General features: G+C 33.4%; 1 protein-coding gene across 4 annotated transcripts in view; it reads right to left on the minus strand.

Moving 5' to 3' along the window:
* Nucleotides 1–21,988, minus strand: part of HSPA4L (heat shock protein family A (Hsp70) member 4 like) — a 61,596-nt gene that overhangs the window by 15,245 nt on the left and 24,363 nt on the right. For all 4 annotated transcript variants that reach the window (XM_008537961.2, XM_070609126.1, XM_070609127.1 and 1 more), the window contains exons 5-15: nt 21,669–21,791; nt 18,898–18,997; nt 18,394–18,527; nt 16,060–16,304; nt 15,775–15,851; nt 14,690–14,841; nt 14,120–14,226; nt 10,507–10,640; nt 8,160–8,359; nt 4,253–4,351; nt 2,231–2,368 (exon numbers count right to left, since the gene is read on the minus strand). In XM_008537961.2, the coding sequence (XP_008536183.2) occupies nt 2,231–2,368; nt 4,253–4,351; nt 8,160–8,359; nt 10,507–10,640; nt 14,120–14,226; nt 14,690–14,841; nt 15,775–15,851; nt 16,060–16,304; nt 18,394–18,527; nt 18,898–18,997; nt 21,669–21,791 (1,509 nt within the window). The remainder of the gene's footprint in view (nt 1–2,230; nt 2,369–4,252; nt 4,352–8,159; nt 8,360–10,506; nt 10,641–14,119; nt 14,227–14,689; nt 14,842–15,774; nt 15,852–16,059; nt 16,305–18,393; nt 18,528–18,897; nt 18,998–21,668; nt 21,792–21,988) is intronic.

Genomic DNA, 21,988 nt, shown 5'->3' on the forward strand with positions numbered 1-21,988 from the left:
TAAAATGCTGCAGCTATTATGGAAAACAGTTTGGTGGTTTCTCAAAAAGCCAGAGAAGGAATATAATATGACTCAGCATTTTCACTCCTAGCTATATAACCAAAGGAACTGAAAATAGGAACTCAGATACTCATATGCCAATGTTCATTGCAGCATTATTCACAAAAGCCAAAAGATGAAAACTCAACTGTCCATTAACAAATGAATGGATAAATAAAATGCATACATACACAATGGAATATTATTCTACTATATAAAGGAATGAAGTTGTGATATATGTTACAACATGGATGAACCTTGAACACATTATGCTAAGTGCAATAAGCCAGAAACAAAAGGACAAATATTATATGATTACATTTATATGAGTTATCTAGAATAGGCAAATTCATAGAGACAGAAAGTAGATTAGAGTTTACTAGGGATTGGGGGAAGGGAGTTATCTAGAATAGGCAAATTCATAGAGACAGAAAGTAGATTAGAGTTTACTAGGGATTGGGGGAAGGGAGGAATGATGAGTTATTATTTAACAGTTACAGATTTTCTGATTGAGGTGATGAAAGTTTTGGTTTCACAACACTGTCAACATAATCAATGCCACTGAATTGTTGTACACTTAAAAATGGCCAAAATGGCTAATTTTATGTTATATAGATTTTACCACACTTAAAAAATTAATAATGTAATATACCAAAAGCCATTGAAGTGTACACTTTAAATGGGTGACTTGTATGGCATGTGAATTCTATCTCAATAAAGCTATTAAAAAAAAACTCCAAAAGACAAAAACAAAAAAAAACTCCACAGACTATGTCATTGTACATACTTGGGTTCAAATCTCAGGTTCCCCATTTCCTAGCTTTGAGTCACAGCAAAGTCACCTAGTCTCTCTAAGCTTCAGTTTTCTTATCCTAAAATAGAGAGCATACTTCTATCTGTCTCATAGGGCTGTTAATAAGATTGACATCATTCATGTAAAATGTTTAGTACAGTGCCTGGCACATAACTGCTGCTGAATAAATGCTAGCTCTGGGAGGGAAGACAGAATAGTGGTTGTGATCCTGAGCTTTGGAGACAGACTGCCTGGATCCAAATCCAAAGGTTACTCTCTGACCTGTTCCTGTTTTTTCATCTGCAAATGCAGATCTCTAATAATACCTTTACTTCATAGGTTTGTTTTAAGGATTAAATAAGATAACAAAGTGTTTAAAGATGTTAGTAAAAATTATGGTTGTTATAATCAATAGGAAAGAAATAAAGAATTTGAAGATCATAATAAAGAACAAAATTTTCACTTTAACAAAAGCATAGTATTTTAAACATAAGACTAGCAGTGCACTGACATTTGTGAATTTAAAATACTGAGACATTTAAAAATTTAAGAAAAATCTTATTTTATACACAAAATTTGCCATGGCTGGGCTTTCCCACAATTCATTCCTTTGGGAAAATTAGTCTTAAAACACACAAATTTTGAATTATTCAGGGTATCCAGGAATGCTTGCTTCACATAAAATGAAGCCTTTACTAAGTAGTGAATAGGTAATATAGATAGGTACTAAAAAGAGCAAGCATTGTAAAGTCAAAATCTCTTGAGAAAATTCCTAGAATAATATGCAGCAGATAGCAGAATATGGGGCACATCAAAGACAACTTACGTTTAATGCCAGCTAAGCCTGCAGAAATTAAGAACCATTACTTAAATATAAATTTAAAAAATAAAGTACTTCTTATACGACTACAGGTAAAGAAACAAAACTTTTTCTCAAGAGACTATAAAATTAAACATGTAGACATGTAAAGAAAATTTCACAGATGATGACAGATTTTCAAAAGTATTAAATAGAAGTCAGAGAACATTTTGATAGAGCCTTAATCTTCAAGGACAACACATTAGAAGAGGGGAGCTGCTAATACTTCCCCATACGATGTTGGCTGGGTGTTACTGTTAAAGACAGAATAAAAAGGGGTAAGAATCATTAGTGTTTGGAATGGTCTTTCTCTATAGTGGAGACAATCCATGTTTTTCATATAGCTAAAAGATGAAAACTACACTGTAAATGACATCAATACAGCTCAGTATTTCATCCACAATAAAGTAGTTCAATGCTCTATTTAATAATTCCTTAGGAATTATACACTAGTTCTCCCAATTCAGGGGATCACTGACCTCTACAAAAATTTCAGAATACCTTACCACCTATTTCAACATCAATTCAGATCTATATACCTCATTTTCAATGTAGCTGTTGAGAATATCTTGGCCCAATTGTCTACAAAGGGTACTCTGGATAGGTAGATCAATACTCTTGACTTTTCCTTTTTTAATGGTCTGGTTTAATCGGTCTTGTTTGTCTGAGGAAGCTGACTGCAAAAGAAATGCAAGAGAAGTGTAAATTTCTAAAACTAGCTTAAAAATAGATTTAAGAGAGTGATTTCAGAAGAAACAAGGGTTTGGGGCCGGCCCTGTGGCTGAGTGGTTAAGTTCGCGCACTCCGCTTCAGCGGCCCGGGGTTTCACTGGTTCAGATCCTGGGTGTGGACATGGCACCACTCATCAGGTCATGCTGAGGCAGCGTCCCACATGCCACAACTAGAAGGACCCACAACGAAAAATACACAACTATGTACTGGGGGGCTTTGGGAGAAAAAGGAAAAGAGAAAATCTTTAAAAAAAAAAAAAAGAAGAAACAAGAGTAAAATCAAACAGAACTATTACCATGTACTATACTTTATTTAAAAATACTACTTTAATACTGATAGTATTTTATATTCTGTGTACACTGAATCTGCCTACATAAAAAATATTCAGCTGGAAATGCAAATTAAAACCACAAGAGATGCCACTTCTCACACTAGGATGGCTATGATTAAGAAAAAAGAGAAAATAACAAGAGTTGGTGAGGATGTGGAGAAACTGGAATCCTCATACATTGTTGGCAAGACTGTAAAATGTTGCAGTTTTTTTGGAAAAGAGCTGGGCAGTTCCTCAAAATGTTAAACAGAGAGATACCATATGACCCAGCAATTCCATTCCTAGGTACATGCCCAATTAAAATGAAGATATACATCCAAAACTGATCGTGATTGTTCACAGTAGTATTATTCATAATAGTTAAAAAGTAGAAACCACCCAAATGTCCATCAGCTGATGAATGGATAAAAAAATGTGGTACATATCCATATAATGCAATAACTATTCAGCCATGAAAAAGAATGAAGTACTGATACATCCTACAACCGAGATGAACCTTGAAAACATTATGCTTAGTGAAAGAAGCCAGTCACGAAGGACCATATATTGTATGACTGTATTTATATAAAATGTCCAGAATAGGCAAAGCTACAGAGATAGAAAGATTAGTGGTTGCCTAGAGTTGGCAGGGAGAGGGTTGGGGGGAAACAGGGAGTTACTGCTAATGAGTACAGGGCTTCTTTTTGGGGTGATGAAAATGCAAAATTGTGATAATAGCTGCAAAACTGAGTATATTAAAAACCTTTGAATTGTACACTTAAATGGGCAAATTGTATCATATGTAAACTCTCAATGAAGCTGTTAAAGAATTAAAACCAAAAAATATTCAGTAAAATTAAAAATTTAGAAAAAATAGGTTTCAGGTTTTAAATTACGTGAGATCCTATGATTTAAAACTGAATCTTTATACCCTCTAAAAAAAACCTATACAGCTAACCAAGAAACATTAAATTCTGTTCAGGTTAGCAAAATCTGTTGAAGATGAGTTTAGAGCTATAGCCACATTCATCTAGGTCATTGGCATGAATGTCTTAGTAAAGTAATGACTCTCAATAATAGAGTCATTTATCCTTTAAAATTTTACTTTCAAAAAATTTATTTTTGCCCAAAGAAAAATATTTTATGATATGTGGCAAAATGCTTACAGTGGTCAAGTTTGAGATGCAGTTTATCGCTAATTTGAGTTTTCTTCATTTGGCTTATCCCATCTCCTATTTTCTCTGAGACTGTATGACTTTTAATGAGAGAAAAAGTTACTGAAAAACATCTTTTCTCCTACCAAAAAGATAATGTTACTTATATTGTTAGGGTTCATTCTTTAAAAAATCCTCTAGAGTAAATTATTAAAATGTATTTATTCCGGTTATATGCTTTCTATACTTTTCCACAGAACTAAGATTAAAAAAATCATGTATTAAAAGCATGCATTATAAAGTAAATACATTAACTCAAAATATCAATCTCAAAAAGCCACAACAACAGAAATAGTAAAAGTAACCTTTGTTTTGGTTCCTGTGTGATCAATTTCCTCTTCTGGGGTGTGTTCAGCATGACATTTTTGATGACCTCCTTCTTCTTGGTCAACCTGCATTTTATCCTGGAAAGAAAATATGTAATTGATAATATTTATAGTGCCTTTTTTTTAAAAAAATAAAACAGCATCTTAAGAGTTCAAGCCTGTTATGAAATGTGTAAACATAGTAAAGGAGAAGCTCGTTGTTTTTCAAATGAGAATAACCACAAATAAATAGATTAAGAGGTAAATGAAAAGATCTATTCGATGCTATGTGAATAAACCTTGTTTCATTCACTTGTGGCCAAATAATTGCAAGAACTGGAAAACTGTTCTCAAGACATATTCACAAAAGCAAACTTACAAAAAGAGAACATTAAACTTGACATGAAAAATGTTTATAAAGAACTTAATGTGGGAAAATGAAGTGAAAAAGTTATAAAATTTATATATTAAATTCAGTTGTATTTTTAAAATGTAGTAAAATACTCAAGGAAATACATCAAAACTGTCGAAGTAGATATCTCTGAATTATAACAATGTAAACTTTTAAGATTTTTTTTTTTAATGTATAAAAGACAAACTTGCTGCCAAAATGGACATCCCACTTGGCAAGCACAAGTATTAGATTTTTCTGGTCTGTCTTAATCTTACCCACAACCATCCTCCTAAAAGGAAGAAAGCCTGAAATTCAGGAATCAGTATGATTTAGATCTTCTAATATATCTAGAGTTAAGCAAATATATAACACTCAGAAGGCTATCTTGAATAAAGCTTATTTGTGTCAAAGAGAAAAACAAGTTAGAAGATAATTTACACCAGTGTTCTTTACAGTTAAAAGGTCAATTATTTCTGATACTCCAACTGCCCCCCTTCCAACTCTACAATTTCCCCAACCCTGTGACTGAGAAGAGATAAAAAAAAAAGTGATATAGTGGTAAGCTAGGGTAATGCAGGAAGACACAAATACATTATTATTTCATGTACTACTAAGAAGAAAATACTGCCAATTAAATGGCCATAATGCCTTATCAGTTAGCACTTTTATTTTATACTTATTGAAAGAGATCTTCTATTGTGTATATATTTATATCTCTAAAAGAAAAATAAACCAAATAAAGTGATTAAGATGTTTCTATAATTTCTTTACATCCAGAATCCAACTCTTCTAAATCACTTAATTCAGTTGTTAATGTATTTTTCTACACAACACTACACTCTATGCCATGAAGAGCAGTAGTGACCCAGCATTTGTTTAAAAATTGCTCCAGTATGGTCTCTAACATTTTTTTATAAGCCACTGACATCTATTCTGCAAGTTGTATGATGGTGTCTTCTTCATCTTACCAGAAGGAGTCAGTAGATTGTTTTCAGACAACCACCAGGATTTGATTTCCTTCTTTGAATGGTCCTTAAACAATCTGTTGACTGAAATGTCAAGGGGTTGCAAGTGCCTAGTCACACCATTAAGAAAACAACCAAGTTCACACACGTATAGATGATGAGAACTATGTCATGATTATTGCCATTAGCAACAGTGAATATAAGATATTTGTAAGACCCATCCCAATTTCAGAGAAATTAAAAAAGTGTAAAATTGTACATCTTACAATTGAGAGTAATTTGTTAATTTTTTAAAATGATTTTAAGAAAGTTCATAGGAATATTATCAATAGTGAGGAACTTAAGGGAAGTGCCTCTAGATCCTTGCTTCTCTAATTGATCTTAAACTCCATGAGGGTGAGACCATCTTTCTGTTCACTGCTCTATCCAAACACACATTCTAGATGCTTTTAGTTAACTGCTGAATAAATAAAAACCACTTAAGAATAAAATCCAGAATCATTATCATGATCAGGCTTTACCTGATTTGTCCCTTGATCTACCTTCTCAATTTTTTTCTTGCCGCTCTCCCCTTCTCCACTCCTCTATCTTATATATCAGCTATCCTTACATTTATTACAACAAAAAAAGGGCTTCCTGCCTCAGGGCCTTTGTACCCGTTATTCACTCTGCTCAGACAACTACCTACTCCACTCCTTACCCTCAAACTGCTTTTCCATCTTTCAGGCTGCTTACCTGTTCCTTCCTCACAGGTGGATTTCCTCATCACTATCACATAATTTCTACTATGCATCCCCCTGCTGTTAATTTCCTTCATATTTATGTAGTATCTTGCTGCTTCTTGCCTGTCCTTTCCCACCAGAAGTTAAGTTACAGACGGGTGGGGACCGTTTCTATCTTGCTTACCACTGTATCCTCAGTGCCTAGAACAGTGTCTGGTACATATAAGTAATCGAATATTTTGAATTAAAAACAGATTAAAAGAGAAACAATCCAAACAGTCAACAATTTGGGAATAGTTGAATTAAGGTACATTAATATGATGAATAGCACATAGTCTGTTTGATCCTTGGTTTGGTGATGAAGCCTAAAAGCCGCGATGACTTCTTACTATGCCCCGATATTAATACATACCCAGAAGAGAAGTATCAATTTTCTGAGACATCCTTACATTGAAGAGAAGTCGGTAACCTATGTTATGACTTCTCAGAAAAATCAAAGCTATCTTAATTTTCAATGAAAAAGGAGGCCCATAAAATCAACTTTCATAAGTTGACTCTCAAGCAAAAAAACCAAAAGACTCCTGCTGCTGTTCGCTGGCAAATGTCTGGGTTTCTTTACCTATCCCAGAGTTAGAAGTGTCAGCAGCTAGGGAAGAGTAAAAAGAATTTATTACCCTCCTATTTTTCTCCTCTAAAACTTAAACAATTAGCTTCCAGAGTCTACTTTGAATTGGTTCACATTTTTTTGGGTGAAGGGAGAGACTGCTTTATAATGGTATTTCAGCCATAAGTATTTTAACTTCTGGATACAGAATTAAAGAGAAAACTCCTACAGAAAACCAATAAGAAATACAATTTACAAATGTTTTCTACACAGAGTACTCAACTTCACCTCTTCTGTTAGGAAGGATAACAAAATAAACTACAATTTATACAAAATCTATTATATCAGCTATGGTAGGGATTTAAAAGAATACTTTTAAAGAGTAGTGGTAAAATTCTGATCAATCTGGAAGAAAAGACGTTATAGTAATTATTAATAAAAACAGACAAAAAGACAACCTTCACAAAAGGGAGAAATTGTCTTGAAATTTAACAAAAGAAAATCAATTCTTAATATACACTACATGAAAAATCTAGGGCATACTCCAATTACAATTGGAAAAAATCTAACAAATGCCATTAACGATAATTTATAAATAGTATACATAAAAAGATGAAAATTTTGTGTAATGGAATATAATCACGTTCTCCTAAGATTCCTTCATCTATGGTACACCAAGAGTAAAAACAGTGTTGTGCTCACATAAACCTTTCATAAAGAAATAAACCGTCAAAAATTTGTAAGGTTATTGAACGTACAGCACATTCATCTGCTGAACTGCCACAAATATCCTCCTAAGCCCTAGGAAATTCTTTATTAAGCATGTATTTTCAACTGAAAAATATCTATGTGTACAGTTCAAAATTTATCAGTCTGAATTGGTTTTATCTATAAACTAAAAAAGCTAGCCACAATACATATTTTTAATGGAAATAAAGAATTTAGGAAAGATGACTCCAACCATACATATGCACGTGTTCCATATAATGCTATGAAAGATGTACAAGCCTCCAAAAAGTATGTTACACTGCAAAAGATGTACAGCATTTAAAATAGAATTTTTCTTCAATGCTTTCATAAAAGAGTTTATGCCGATTCCCACAGCAGAACATCAGAGCAAAATGTCAGAGGTTAATATTGTCAACTATTAAAGTACTAGTTATGATTAAGATACTTTATATATTATTTATTGGAGAAACTTTGAAACAGAATCTCTACATACCACATCATCTTTGCTTTCATTCTTAAATGAAGTTTCCATTTCCACAGAAACATCACTGTGATCCCCTTCTACATTTTGCTTCTCAATTACTGAAGCACTAGCCACACTGAAGATTCCATGGATGTTAACACGAACTTTAACCTTCACTTTAGAACTATCACCATCAGACTGGGGAAAAACATTCTGAATAGTGAAGCTCCCTTGAAGAAAAAAGAGCTTTGATCAGTACATGGGCCTTAGATTAAGTCATTCAATAATTTGACTATCATCTTTCAAGATGCTGGCAAATAATCATAAAATTATTACCACACCCAGATTAATTACTGTGGGACAGGCATTTCCCTCAGATCACCCTTTTTATACCTTAATAAACCTGGTATTAAGACTCAGACAGGTTAAGCAACCAGCCCCAAATCATCAATGCTAGGAAAAAGAAAAGTAGAAATTTTAACAAAGGACAATCTGACTCAAGCCAATATAACTTTTAAGTATTTTATAGTATTGCTACTCTAAAACCAAAATAACAAAATTCAATTTCTGAATTTGAAAATCAAATAGATATTATCTTTTTGCTATAAGCTTTGCAAATCATAATCATCTTGGTAATTCATAAATAAAGTAATTTTTCAAAATTTCTGGATTTTTTTTCCCATAGCAAAATTGCTACGTTATCCAGTCACTAATATCTACAAAGGTCATATTAATTTTTCTTTTTTTTTTATAAGTCTTTTCCTGATTTTTTGTTTCCTTTTTTTTCCCTGTTTTTTCTCCCTAAAGCCCCCAAGTATATAGTTGTATATTTTAGTTGTGGGTCGTTCTAGTTGTGCTATGTGAGACGCCATCTCAACACGGCCTGATGAGTGGTGCCATGTCCGCACCCCGGATCCGAACCAGTGAAACCCCAGGCTGCTGAAGCGCAGCACTCAAAATTAACCACTCGGTCACGGGGCCAGCCCCTAATTTTTCATTTTAAGAACTCTACAGTGTTTTATTTTTCAAAAAAAATCTCAAGTATATAATGATATCCATAGTAGAGAGAGAATACTAGGCAGAAAAACTGAGTAATATTCTGGTTGGCCTTTGTTATGGGTTGAACTGTGTCCTCCACAAATTCATATGCTGAAGTCCTACTCTCCAGTACCTCAGAAAGTGACCTTATTTGGAGACGGGGTCTTTACAGAGGTAATCAAGCTAAAACGAAGTCATCAGGATTGGCTCTCTTCCAATGACTGGTGTCCTCATTTGGAGACTCATACAGGGAGAATGTCATGTGAACATGAAGATGGCCATCTACAAACCAAGGAGAGCGGCCTGGAACAGATCCTTCCCTCACAGCCCTCAGAAGGAACCAATACTGCCAACACCTTGATTTCGGACTCCTAGTCTCCAGAACTGTGAGACAATAAATTTCTAGTGTTTAAGTCACCTGGTTTGCGGTATTTATTACAGAAGCCCTAGCAAACTAATACCATCTTCAGTAATTTATTTCTACTGCTTTAAAGAATGTACTCAAAATATTTATACTGTCCCCTTTTTAGTCTATCAACAAAAGCAGTACATATAGACAATTTTTATTTTAAGATTGGCATCTGAGCTAACAACTCTTGCCAATCTTCTTTTTTTTTCCTTTTTCTCCCCAAATCCCCCCAGTGTATGGCTGCATATTTTAGTTGTGGGTCTTTCTAGTTGTGGCACGTGGGACGCCACCTCAGTGTGGCCTGACGAGTGGTGCCATGTCCACACACAGCATCCGAACCAGCGAAACCCTGGGCCACCGAAGTGGAGCGTGTGAACTTAACCACTCAGTCACGGGGCCGGCCCCCACATACACAATTTTAAAACTTAAAAAAAATTATTCCTTCTCTTTTAAATGTTAAAAAAAAAATCACACTTTCTTTTATATCTTCTAAAAAGATTATACAGCTAAAATGGACATTACAGTCTCCTATTCTTCCTTTCATATTAATCCAATGATACTCATTCTAGTTGTTGGCAGTGAGCATAAGTTTAAAAGCAGAACATAAAAATCAGTCTGGCAGCACAATTTCAATTTACAATGAAAGAGATTTTTTATAAAAAATAATCCTTCCCAAACCTCTCAGGCCAATGATAGAGCATTTTAAATATACAAATCAAAATGAATTAAAAATGCTCAAATCTGCTGTTACTGCAGAAATAAACTCTGAGCACTAAAAAGTGCATAATGAGAAAAAAGTACGAACATCTTTCTTTAAAAATTCAGTGCTTGCTTAGCTGAAATATCGACTTATTTGTTCTCTTGATACAAATATTAACATATTTATAAAAAGCAAAAATTTATTAAAATTTTTTTCTTGAGTCCTCTTACCAATTCTTGGATCAGGATAAGGCACTTCATGTAAATTAGTATAAAATGCTTCTAGTTCAAATGGTTCCTTCTTGTGGAAAGTAATGACTTTTGAGAATGGGGCAGGATGGTTCTTACAGAATACTTCACATTCCCTAAAATAGAGTGGGAAAAGGCTCAGTTAAAAACAAAGTTGCCTATAAACCTAATTACAGAATCCATCTCACTCTTAATTCAAAAGCAGCAATTGTAAAGATCTCGATGTGCAAATGTAAAGAAAAAGAATTATTGGTTTTGCCATAAACATGCATTTTGACAGTTTTATGGCTCAAAGTTTTTAGAATGTCACGGTAACAGACAATTATATCCTACTAAAAAGAGAAATATTACCCAAGAATAGGTATATTTTTAGGGCCAATACATAGAAATTATTTTTTTGCTCACTTCTGAGAACGAAATCTTATCCATTAGTTTCCAAGATACTTGTCATATGTAACCCTTTTTATTCTAGCTCTCTTAAAAAATAAATTTTTATTTGGAAATAATTTCAAACTTATAGAAAGGTGCAAAAATAAAACAGGACAAGGTACACCTGGATATGTTTTACTTAGATTTGCTACTGTTAACATTTTACTCCATTTGTTTCATCACTTGGGTGCACACACTCTGTGTATATTTTTTACTGAAGCAATTGAGGGTGTTACATACAGTACAACCCTTTACTCCTAAGTACTTCAATGTGTATTTCCTAATAGGGATATTCTCTAACACAATCACAGTATAGCTGTAATTTTATAAATTTACATTGATACTTTACAATCCATTTCGAATTTTTTTCAGTTGATATAATAATGTCCTTTATAGTATTTTCTCCTCTCCAGTACAGGATGTTTTAAAGCCTACATAGCAATCCTGTTCCTTAAATAGAAGAAGAGAAATAGTTTTTCTGTTTGTTTGCTGGTTTGTGTTTTTTTGAGGAAGATTAGCCCTGAGCTAACATCTGCCAGTCCTCCTTTTTTAGCTGAGGAAGCCTAGCCCTGAGGTAACATCCGTGCCCATCTTCCTCTACTTTATATGTGGGATGCCTACCACAGCATGGCTTGCCAAGCAGTGCCATGTCTGCACCCGGGATCCGAACCGGCGAACCCCAGTCTGCTGAGAGGCAGAACGTGTGAACTTAACTGCTGTGCCACCAGGCCGGCCCGGAGAAACAGTTTTTAACTATTGTTTATAGTGGCGCAGAAACTCACACTTTAATAATCTATCATCATCCTATCAATCATGAAAGGTATAAAAATGTCACATTCATGGATCTCTTCTTCTATTCTAGCTTTCAAGAACCTCTCATTATGTTCTGTTTTCTTATTGTAGTCACTAGGATATATTTACTTTTCTTTTTTTCATATTTCTTTTTTTTTTTGAGTTAATGATAGGTTACAATCTTGTGAAATTTCAGTTGTACATTAATGTTTGTCATTCGTGTTGTAGGTGCACCACTTCACCCTTTGTGCCCACCCCCCACCCCACCTTTCCCCTGGTATCCACTAAACTGTTCTTAGTCCACATTTTTAAATTCCTCATATGAGTGGAGTCATACACAGATTATCCTTCTCTAGCTGGCTTATTTCACTTAACATAATTCCCTCAAGGTCCATCCATGTTATTGCAAATGGAATGATTTTGTTCTGTTTTGCAGCTGAGTAGTATTCCATTGTATATATGTACCACAACTTCTTTATCCATTCGTCTGTTGATGGGCACTTAGGTTGCTTCCATGTCTTGGCTATTGTAAATAATGCTGCAATGAACACTGGGGTACATAGGACTTTTGGGATTGCTGACTTCAAGCTCTTTGGATAAATATCCAGTAGTGGGATGGCTGGATCGTATGGTAGTTCTATTTTTAATTTTTTGAGGCATCGCCATACTGTTTTCCATAGTGGCTGCACCAGTTTGCATTCCCACCAGCAGTGTATGAGGGTTCCTTTTTCTCCACAACCTCTCCAACATTTGCTACTATTAGTTTTAGATATTTTTGTCATTCTAATGGGTGTAAGGTGATATCTTAGTGTAGTTTTGATTTGCATTTCACTGATGATCAGCGATGATGAGCATCTTTTCATGTGCCTATTGGCCATCCGTATATCTTCTTTGGAGAAATGTCTGTTCATGTCTCCAGCCCATTTTTTGATTGGGTTGTTTGATTTTTTGTTGTTGAGTTGTGAGAGTTCTTTATATATTATGGATATTAAGCCTTTGTCAGATATATGACTTACAAATATTTTTTCCCAATTAGTGGGTTGTTTTTTTCTTTCAATCCTGTTTTCATTTGCCTTGAAGAAGCTCTTTAGTCTGATGAAGTCCCATTTGTTTACTCTTTCTAGGATATATTTACTTTTCAACTTAACTCCCCATATGTTTTCTTACAATTTTTTTCTGGATCACTTATACCTTTCACTGAAATAAATTTTTAAGGATAATATTTCTTGTCTCAAAACATGCCATATAAATGCTCTGTAAAGCATTCAGATCAGAATGATAATCTGTATTTTTGAAATTTGTGCAAAAATTTCAATTTTGGGGGGGTGTGGATATATAGAACAGAGAACAAAATTTTAAAAGCAACCTCAAAACCTAAATACAGGTTTACTTTATTATACAAGGTATACTTCTGAAAAGTAGTCAAATACAGTATTGAAACACAAATTTTTATTTGGTAGGGAAACAAGCTATTTAAATCCTGGACAGTTTATGGAAAAGGAAATGTAAATGTCAATAAAAGCATGAAAGACTGTAGTTCACAATAGTCAAAAACGGGAACTTAATAACAAAGTATTATTATTTTTTTTTCTATTAAAATGTTAAGATTAGGAGGATTTAAAATGTTAAAAGTTTAGGAGAAAATAAGTTAAAACAGGTAATCTCATGCAATGTTAATAGGAATATAATCTTTTTAGTGATTACTTTGGCAGTATTAGTTAAAATAATGTTCATACCCTTTCATTCAATTTCATTCCTACACAGTTTTCTTACAGATATACCAAACCCAACTAAACAAGATGATGTGTACAAGGATGGTCCTAACAGCACTGCTTAAAACAGGAAAAATATCACTTTATAGTGTATTGGTTAAAATACTTATGGCACACACAATTGTTAAAAAAAACAGTTATTGTCTGTTGACATGGAAAGGTAATACATAACATTTTTTAAAAGGCAAGTTGCATTGGTGATGTACAAATTATGTATCAACTTAAAAAGTGCATGCTTTTTATTGTTGGATATTCAAAGAAAATAACTGGATAGATATACACCTAGCTATTAATGGTTACCTCTGTAAAATGGGCTAAATAGGAGTTGGGGTATGGCAAATGTAGGTTTTTTAAGTCTTTATATTTCCATACTGTGATTTTCATTTAAAAATGAGAATGTTTTACTTTATAATAAAATATTAATTAAAAAATATGCCATCATGGTTTATAGATTATATATAATTTTTTATATTCTCTTTTTTTCTAGCATTTGTAAAAAAATGTTCAAGAATTTTAAGAAATGTGAATTCCTCTAAGTTAGAAAAGTAGGCTCAACTAGTTATTTATGACAAACTCTAACCAAGGCTTTAAAAGTAACTTACCCAGTTCCATCTTCAAAAGAGGTCTTCCATCTTAAGGTGATTGAATAGGGAACAATGTCTGTTATGGAAAATTCACGCACTTTAAATGCTGGTGAGAGAATCGCACACTGAAAATAAGATGTACACCATATTTAAATTAACAAAACAAAACATACCCTGGGTTACCCTGATTGAACTGCTTAAGAAAGTCCTTGTAATAAAATTGTTATATTTTAAAAATTAGTTTTTTGGTAACAACTAGTTAAAATTTAAAAGTATCAGATTACTTTTTCTGTGACCTTACAAAAATTAATGTAAAATATTTTTAAATCTCAAAAAAGAATTTTAAATGGGAATAATTACCAGAATTCATAAAATAAATGTTCTTTCAGTATAATTACAGACATACTGTCCTATGATAGTTTGAAAAAATAAAGGGGACAGACACAAAACTTATTTAACAGAAATAATTTCAATTTACTTTTAGTCTATTGACAAGTGGTTGGAACAAACAATACTAAAAAGTCCCTTCAGACCTATCACCATATTCCTGGGAAAATGTACATTCTAAAAAAAGACAAATAATCATACCTGTAACGCACATCCTCTTGCAACAGCTTCATCAGCATTTAATGTGGTACTTATGTCTTTAAGAAAGAATTTAGTGATTTGTTCCTTCACTGCAGGAATTCGTGTTGCTCCCCCTACAATTTCTATACTACTTATGTCTTCACACTGTAAGTCTGGAAAACAAAATGTTTTTAATTGAGAAAAAGCAGTCAGTCTTTATAAAAATGTAAACAGTAGACCTTGGAAAGTACTTTTCTTTTTCGGGGGGGGGGGGTGGTGAGGAAGATTGGCCCTGAGCTAACATACGTTGCCAATCTTCCTCTTTTTGTTTGAGGAAGATTGCCTCTGAGCTAACATCTGTGCCAATCTTCCTCTATTTCTTACGTGGGATGCTACCACAGCATGGCTTGATGAATGGTGTATAGGTTTGGCACCCAGGATACAAACCCACAAACCCTGGGCTGCCAAAGCGGAACATGCAAACTTAACCACTATGCCACTGGGCTGGCCCTGGAAAGTACTTTTTGAAAAAGTGTATTCTTTTTATTTGCTCAAAACAAGATTAAACGGAAAGAAGATAAAAATAAACTTTGGAGAAAGGAAAAATTTAATAAATATTAATTATCCGTGTGTCAGGCACTGCACTTGGTCCAGATGATGGAGTCACAATAAGAACAGACAAGTACCTCATGGGCTTTAAAGGAACTCTTTAGAGTCCTTCAATTTTCTAACTTCCACCTCACAAATCCCCACAGAAGGTGTTTTTAATTGACCACCAAAACCTTAACAAAAAGCAATCATGTCCCCATTCCTACTTTACTTTCACCTTGAATCTTCTATATACTTACATAAACACCTCCAAACATAATTAGCTTTGGTTTTATGTTGTAAACAATAAAAGGAGCCAGAGGGAGTACTAATAAACCCAGATCTCTAGTGCCCTACTCTTATGAATACAGAATGAGTTCTAATTTCCTCCTCTAAAATGAGAAATACAAATCTTCAAAAAACACATGAAGTTTTAGTGCTTTTACCATTTCCTACCCCATTCAAGTGAGTAACACCATGGTATAGTTTTGATGGTTAGTTCAGTAATTTCCACTTACTAGCTTGCTCCATTACTGCTTTTAATGGTGGCTCAACCCTGGCAAAAAGGGAAGCACATAACTGCTCAAACTGAGCCCTGTGAGAAAATTAACATTCATTAGTTTCAGATATAAAAATTGAGCATGATAAACCAATGTTACCTCAATAAAAAAAAGGAAAATAAAGAAATCCAAAAACAAACAAAAATTGAGCATACCTTCTAAAATAACAGAATGAAAAACACCAGACCATCTAAACATTACAGAACAAACAAACACTTTTCAAACTAAAAACACATATGATACCTGTTCATTTTACTAGAAACATCAAGGTCATTCATGAAACACTCGATGTTCAGTGGAAGATCTGATGCATTTGCACTCATTAGCTTCTTTAGTTTTTCACATTCCTGATATAAACGTAACAAGGCCCGAGAGTTTTCTTTCACATTTATCTTATATTTGGTCTTGAACTCATCACAGAAGTAGTCTACTAAAGCCTCATCAAAGTTCCTGCCACCCAAATATGGATCAAAGGTAGTAGCCAAAACCTGTTTAATCAAAAAAACCAGAACTGAATTTTAAGAAATATAGATGCTTACAAAACAACAAAGAATGAAACAATAACTTTTAAAATTAAAATAAAATCAAAGCCAAAGAACTTGTAAAAATCAACAGCATGCCAAATTTGGAATCTTAATATTAATTATCCACATATTTAGCCAACCTATTTACCCACTCTGAATTATCTGCTTTAGGTTACACATCCATAAATCATAACTAAAAAAATATTCTAATTCTGAAATAATTGAGTTACAACAATGAAAACTTCAGTATCTTATATCCTCTGGTTCTATAAAACCACTGAATAGGTAGGCCAAAAACCAAGAGTAAGAGAGCAAAGAAAGAGTCCTAAGAATGTAACCAAAATCAGAACAGCCAAGAAAAAGTGATCCAAAGATTAAATCTAAAATACTGTAATTGGTCAATTTATAGATCAGGAATTAGGCCTTCTGACTATTATTAAAAAAAAAAAAAGCCAGGCTACTTGCTTAAAAATGTGGAAGAAACAAAAGAATACATGAGAGACCAAAAAAGACAACAGAAGAAGTCAAGAGGAGAAACAAAAATTTCATATAATAAGGTTGTTGAGCAATAAGCCCGAGCTAGTAGTTGGACGGAAGAGGAGTAAACAAGTCAGAACTTCAACACTATAGCTCTTGAAAACATAGGACCAAGACATCTAGTCTCTCTCCCCAGGGTAGAGGGCACAAACGACTACTTATAATAGTAACTACTAAAAAAATAGAATCCCACTGATGGTGTGGTTCACCAGCTTTTTTTCCCACAAGGAAGGGTGGTGAAATAGTGGTAAGCATCCTAATAGGATGTGAACCTGATCTGATTGGGATGTCATCCCACAGAGCAGCAGGGAGAACCCATGGATAGACTTCTCATGAGGTACAGCACTACCCAAAATTAAATGCAAAATTGTGTTGGCATATAACTAAGTGCAAATGTGCATCCTTCTGGAGAGAAGGGCCAAAGCTTTCATCAGACTTTTGAAGCAGTCTATGATCTAAAAATTACAGATCACTATTCTAAGGTATCGACTAAAAAGGAAGGAAAGAAAAATATTCTTTTAAAATTAAGTTAAAATTCAAGACTAAATACCAAGGATTAAACCAGTTTACAGAAAACTATCCTATATTCAGTATGAGTCATTTCCCTTTAATATTCTGATTACGCAGATGTTATTATAGTAATATCCACTGTGAGACAAAAGGTTCTAAAAGGTGGTGGGTAACCCAAAGAAGTTCATTTTCCAAGTAAATTCTACAAATGTGCATAATGGAGAGAGAGAAGTGCATAAGTCTGGATAAGATAATCAATGTAAAAATGAATATAAAGCCAAATATATACTGTAAGAAGATAAGCACATAGAAATAAATAATGCCACATTGTAGAAAATTATGATTAGGACTCTTGGATAGAAAGGTTTCTAAAAACTATGGGAATCATTTTAGAAAATGTTTCCTAAGTTTATTTATGGATAAATATGTAATTTATACTGCCTGATAGCATACCTAACACCTCAGCAATAATAAAAATAGCTAACATCTATTATAGAGTCTACTATATGGAATTCCAAGCACTTTATGTACATTAACTCATTTTGTCCTCAAAAATTCTTTGAGGTAGTTACTGATACTATTCTCAGGTGAGGAATCTGATGTTTAGGGAGGTTAAGTAACTTGCTCAAGGTCACAGGCTTCTTTTTTTTTGAGCAAGATTAGCCCTGAGCTAACATCCACTGCCAATCCTCCTCTTTTTGCTGGGGAAGACTGGCCCTGGGCTAATATCTGTGCCCATCTTCCTCTACTTTATACGTGGGATGCCTGCCATAGCATGGTTTGATAAGAGTTGCGCAGGTCCATGCCCTGGATCTGAACTGGTGAATCCCGGGCTGCAGAAGTGGAGCACATGAACCCAACTGCTGTGCCACTGGGCCCGGCCCCTCAAGGTCACAGGTTTTTAAGTGGCAGAGCCAGGATTTACACACAGGCATTAGGTTCTCTACAGAGTCTTATATGCTCTTAACCATTAAAGTTCAATATAGCAAATAATTTATTTACTTACTTTAAGTTTTCCTTTGTTAAAAGCACAAACTGAGACCTGGTAGGCAGAATGTCCCATATCAATAAATATTACATTTCTTGGTTTCTCATCTAATGAGGGAAGATCCTGTTTATAAATTCCATATGCTAGTGCAACTGTGTAAGAAAAAAGAATTAGGTTAATTCCAGCATAGCAATCACTTGCAAAACAAGGGATAAGTCCCTTTGATACTACACTTTAATATACAGTAGAATAATAAAAATCATTAGGTTCAAAGTAAATTAACTTTTCGTAATTTGGCTAATTAATGTTTTTATTTTTGTCTACTCATGTATAACTCTGTAATATTAATGATTCTTATAACCAATTCAAGAGATGTTTAACCTCTGCCAAAATGTCGTATTCCCAAACAACAAGATTATAAGAACCAGTACATAATATTGTTAAAAAAATGCTTTGTATTAATTAGAAAAAAACTATAACAGTATTTTTCTGACAGTGATTTTCAAGTTGCAAAGTACTCACCTGCAGTAGTTTCATTCATCAACCTTAAACAATTTAAACCTGCAACCTGGGCTGCAGCCATCACAGATCTTCTCTCAGCATCAGTGAAAAAGCTAGGAATCTGGTATTTAAAAACAATAATTGAGTATATTAGTTTGATATAGTAGATTTTATTGAAACATTTCATCAATTGAAAAATGTAAAATGATTGCACTAAAACTTATGCACTGCTTAAGGCCAAGAATAGTGTTCTAATTAAATAAATGAGAAAAAAATACTAGTTTTTTTTCTTTTAAGATTGGCAATTTCTATACCATAAAATATTGACCTAAAGTGTGAACACAAATTTAAAGCAATTAATAAGATGGAATAATATTGTGAGATTTCCAAAATATGTTAGTCTAAATATCCCTCTTGTGTTGGTCTGGTCTATTAAAAAATGTATTTGTTCATCTTTAATAATGAAAAATTGAAAACATAAGTCTGTCAAAATGAGATTGGTTAAATATATTATTATATACCCATATAATGGAATCCTATGTAGCTGTTAGAAAGAATCTGGTAGATCTGAATTGTCATGGAATGACATCTTTACTACCTTAAAAAAAAAGCATGAATAGTATCATCTCATGTTTGTGTATGTATGTATAAACCAACGTTTACAAGGGTTACATTTCAAAGAGGAATGGGGAACTATATTGCGGGGGACTTACGATGAGCATATATTTCTCTTAAAATCAACAAAAAACATATTTCTATTAAAAAATAAACTCAGACCTAAACTTATAATTAAGGTTTACATATACTTCTATCAATTTAAGAAAGCACTATGATTTGGTCCACAGATTTCTAAAAAGCTAATTAAGTATATTCACGTACAAAATGACTTGTGGCTCTTCCAATTTTAAGTTAGTAGTCTCTTCCAACTTATTGCTTTTTGAATTTAGAAATTTCATTGAATGGACATTAACAACTGGAAAAGAACTTGAATTTTGATAAGGTTGTTTATCCTGATTTTGGTTTATCCTTCTGACAAAAATCTAAATTATAATGTATGGTTCATTTAATACTCATTGAACACTTATGTACCAGGTACTTTTCTAACCACTAAGGATATAGTAGTGCATAAAACAGAGAAAAGACTTCCCTTGTATAGCTCACAATGGGTCTCTTGCAGTAACTACAAAGTTAATAATGGCCAAGTAGTTCATAATGCTCTATTCTGACACTAATTTCTGACATGAAAGTTAAATCAAGTATAGTTAAATAAATAGGGTTATATTTGAATTTAAGATGAGTTTTTAAAATCTGCACCATTATGACATATACTTTCAAGTGGCAGTATAATGGAAGAGTTATGAGTATAGGCTCGGGAATGAACTATCTGGGTTTGATTTCTGGCTCTACCATTTATTAGCTGTATTGATTTGGGGCAAGTTATTTAACTTTTCTGTGCCTCAGTTTTTTAAACTGCAAAATTGGGGTTAATAATATCCTACCTCATAAAGTGGTTCTGAGGATTAAATGGGTTAAGATACATTAAATGACCATAACCATGCCTGGCCAATGGTAAACTCTATTATTTACTATTACTAAATGCCTGGAAAACAAAATATTAAGCTCTAGTATTTTTATCTCATTTAAAAAATTCCAAATACCTGTGAAAAAGATATGATTACTAACTTCACTGAAGAGTTCACAATCTGATTCTATTTTTCTGATGACGAGACTCTTAAATTCATGTAGCCAAATTTAATAGTATTAGTAATATCCACATTAACAGATAACTTAAGAACTAGTTACCAATATATAAAGAGATCTCAAGAGATAAGATAGGGTAAATAAATGTTTTCTTAAGAATTCTTAAAGAAAGATCTTTCCTTTCTGAAAAATACAGTATGATCTTAGTGTAGAATCTACAAAAGTTGAATTCAAAGAAGTAGAGTGTGGAATGGTAGTCATTGGGAGCAGGGAAGTGAGTGAAATGGGGAGATACTGGCCAAAGGGGATAAAGTTTCAGTTTTGTATGATGAGTAAGTTCTGGAAATCTAAGGTACAGCATGGTTTCTATAGTTAATAATACTGTATTGTATACTGGAAATTTGCTGAGAAAGTAGTTCTTAAGTGATCTCAATGCACACAAAAAAGGTAAGCATATGAGGAGATGGATATGTTAATTAGCTTGGCTGTAGTAATCATTTCACTATGTATATGTATATCAGAGCATCATGTTGTACACCTTATATACAACAATCTTTATTGTAAAAAAGACACAAGAGAACTTTAGGGGGTGGCGATTATTTTTATTATATAGATAGTGATGATGACTTTATAGGTATATGCATATGTCAAAAGTTCCAAAAGTGTTCACGTTAAATATATCCAATCTATCATTAAAAAAACTTTTCTTTCTGATACAAAATATACACAATCTCAAATTCCCAACTGGGAATTTTCAACTTTCACCATAAAATGTTAAAGTCCCTAGAGGTGGGAAGTTAAAAGCTACCTGGAAAGATTCTTACAGACAAGTGGCGGGTACAGTAGTTACTAATTAATCACATACATCAGATTTTTAAGATTCACTGGTTATCACAATCGACTTTATGGGAAACTCAATTCTGAAGTTTACCAAAAAGGTGATTTTTTAAAAAATGTCAAAGTAAAAATAAATTTAGATTATTTACTGGATAAGGGCAGAAAAAGTAAAGAAAGGGAAAAAAAATTTCAATATAACCTTAATACACTGACAAATACGATTCAAGAGTATTCATTACTGAAGTAAGACTTACTGAAATCACACAGTCGGCCACTGGTTTCTTTAAAGCATTTTCTGAAGTCTCTTTAAGCTTGGCCAAGAGCATTCCAGTAACTTGCTCAATTGCAAAAGGTCTCTCTTCTTCTAGGTATCGCACCTAAAACCAAAAGTTGAGATACTTATCAAGAGTCATTTATTCACTCAACAAGTATTTTGTGGCATCCACACTATACATGATGGATACACAAGAATGAAAAAGGAAAAGTCCTTGCTCAAGGAAGTTATTTTCCAAAAAGATGTTTTAGTATCACAATCTTTCATTTCTAAAGTTCCAGTGGCTTACACATAGTATTA

The sequence above is a fragment of the Equus przewalskii genome, chromosome 2 (genome assembly GCF_037783145.1).
Source record: "Equus przewalskii isolate Varuska chromosome 2, EquPr2, whole genome shotgun sequence".
In the NCBI taxonomy this organism is placed as follows: domain Eukaryota; kingdom Metazoa; phylum Chordata; class Mammalia; order Perissodactyla; family Equidae; genus Equus; species Equus przewalskii.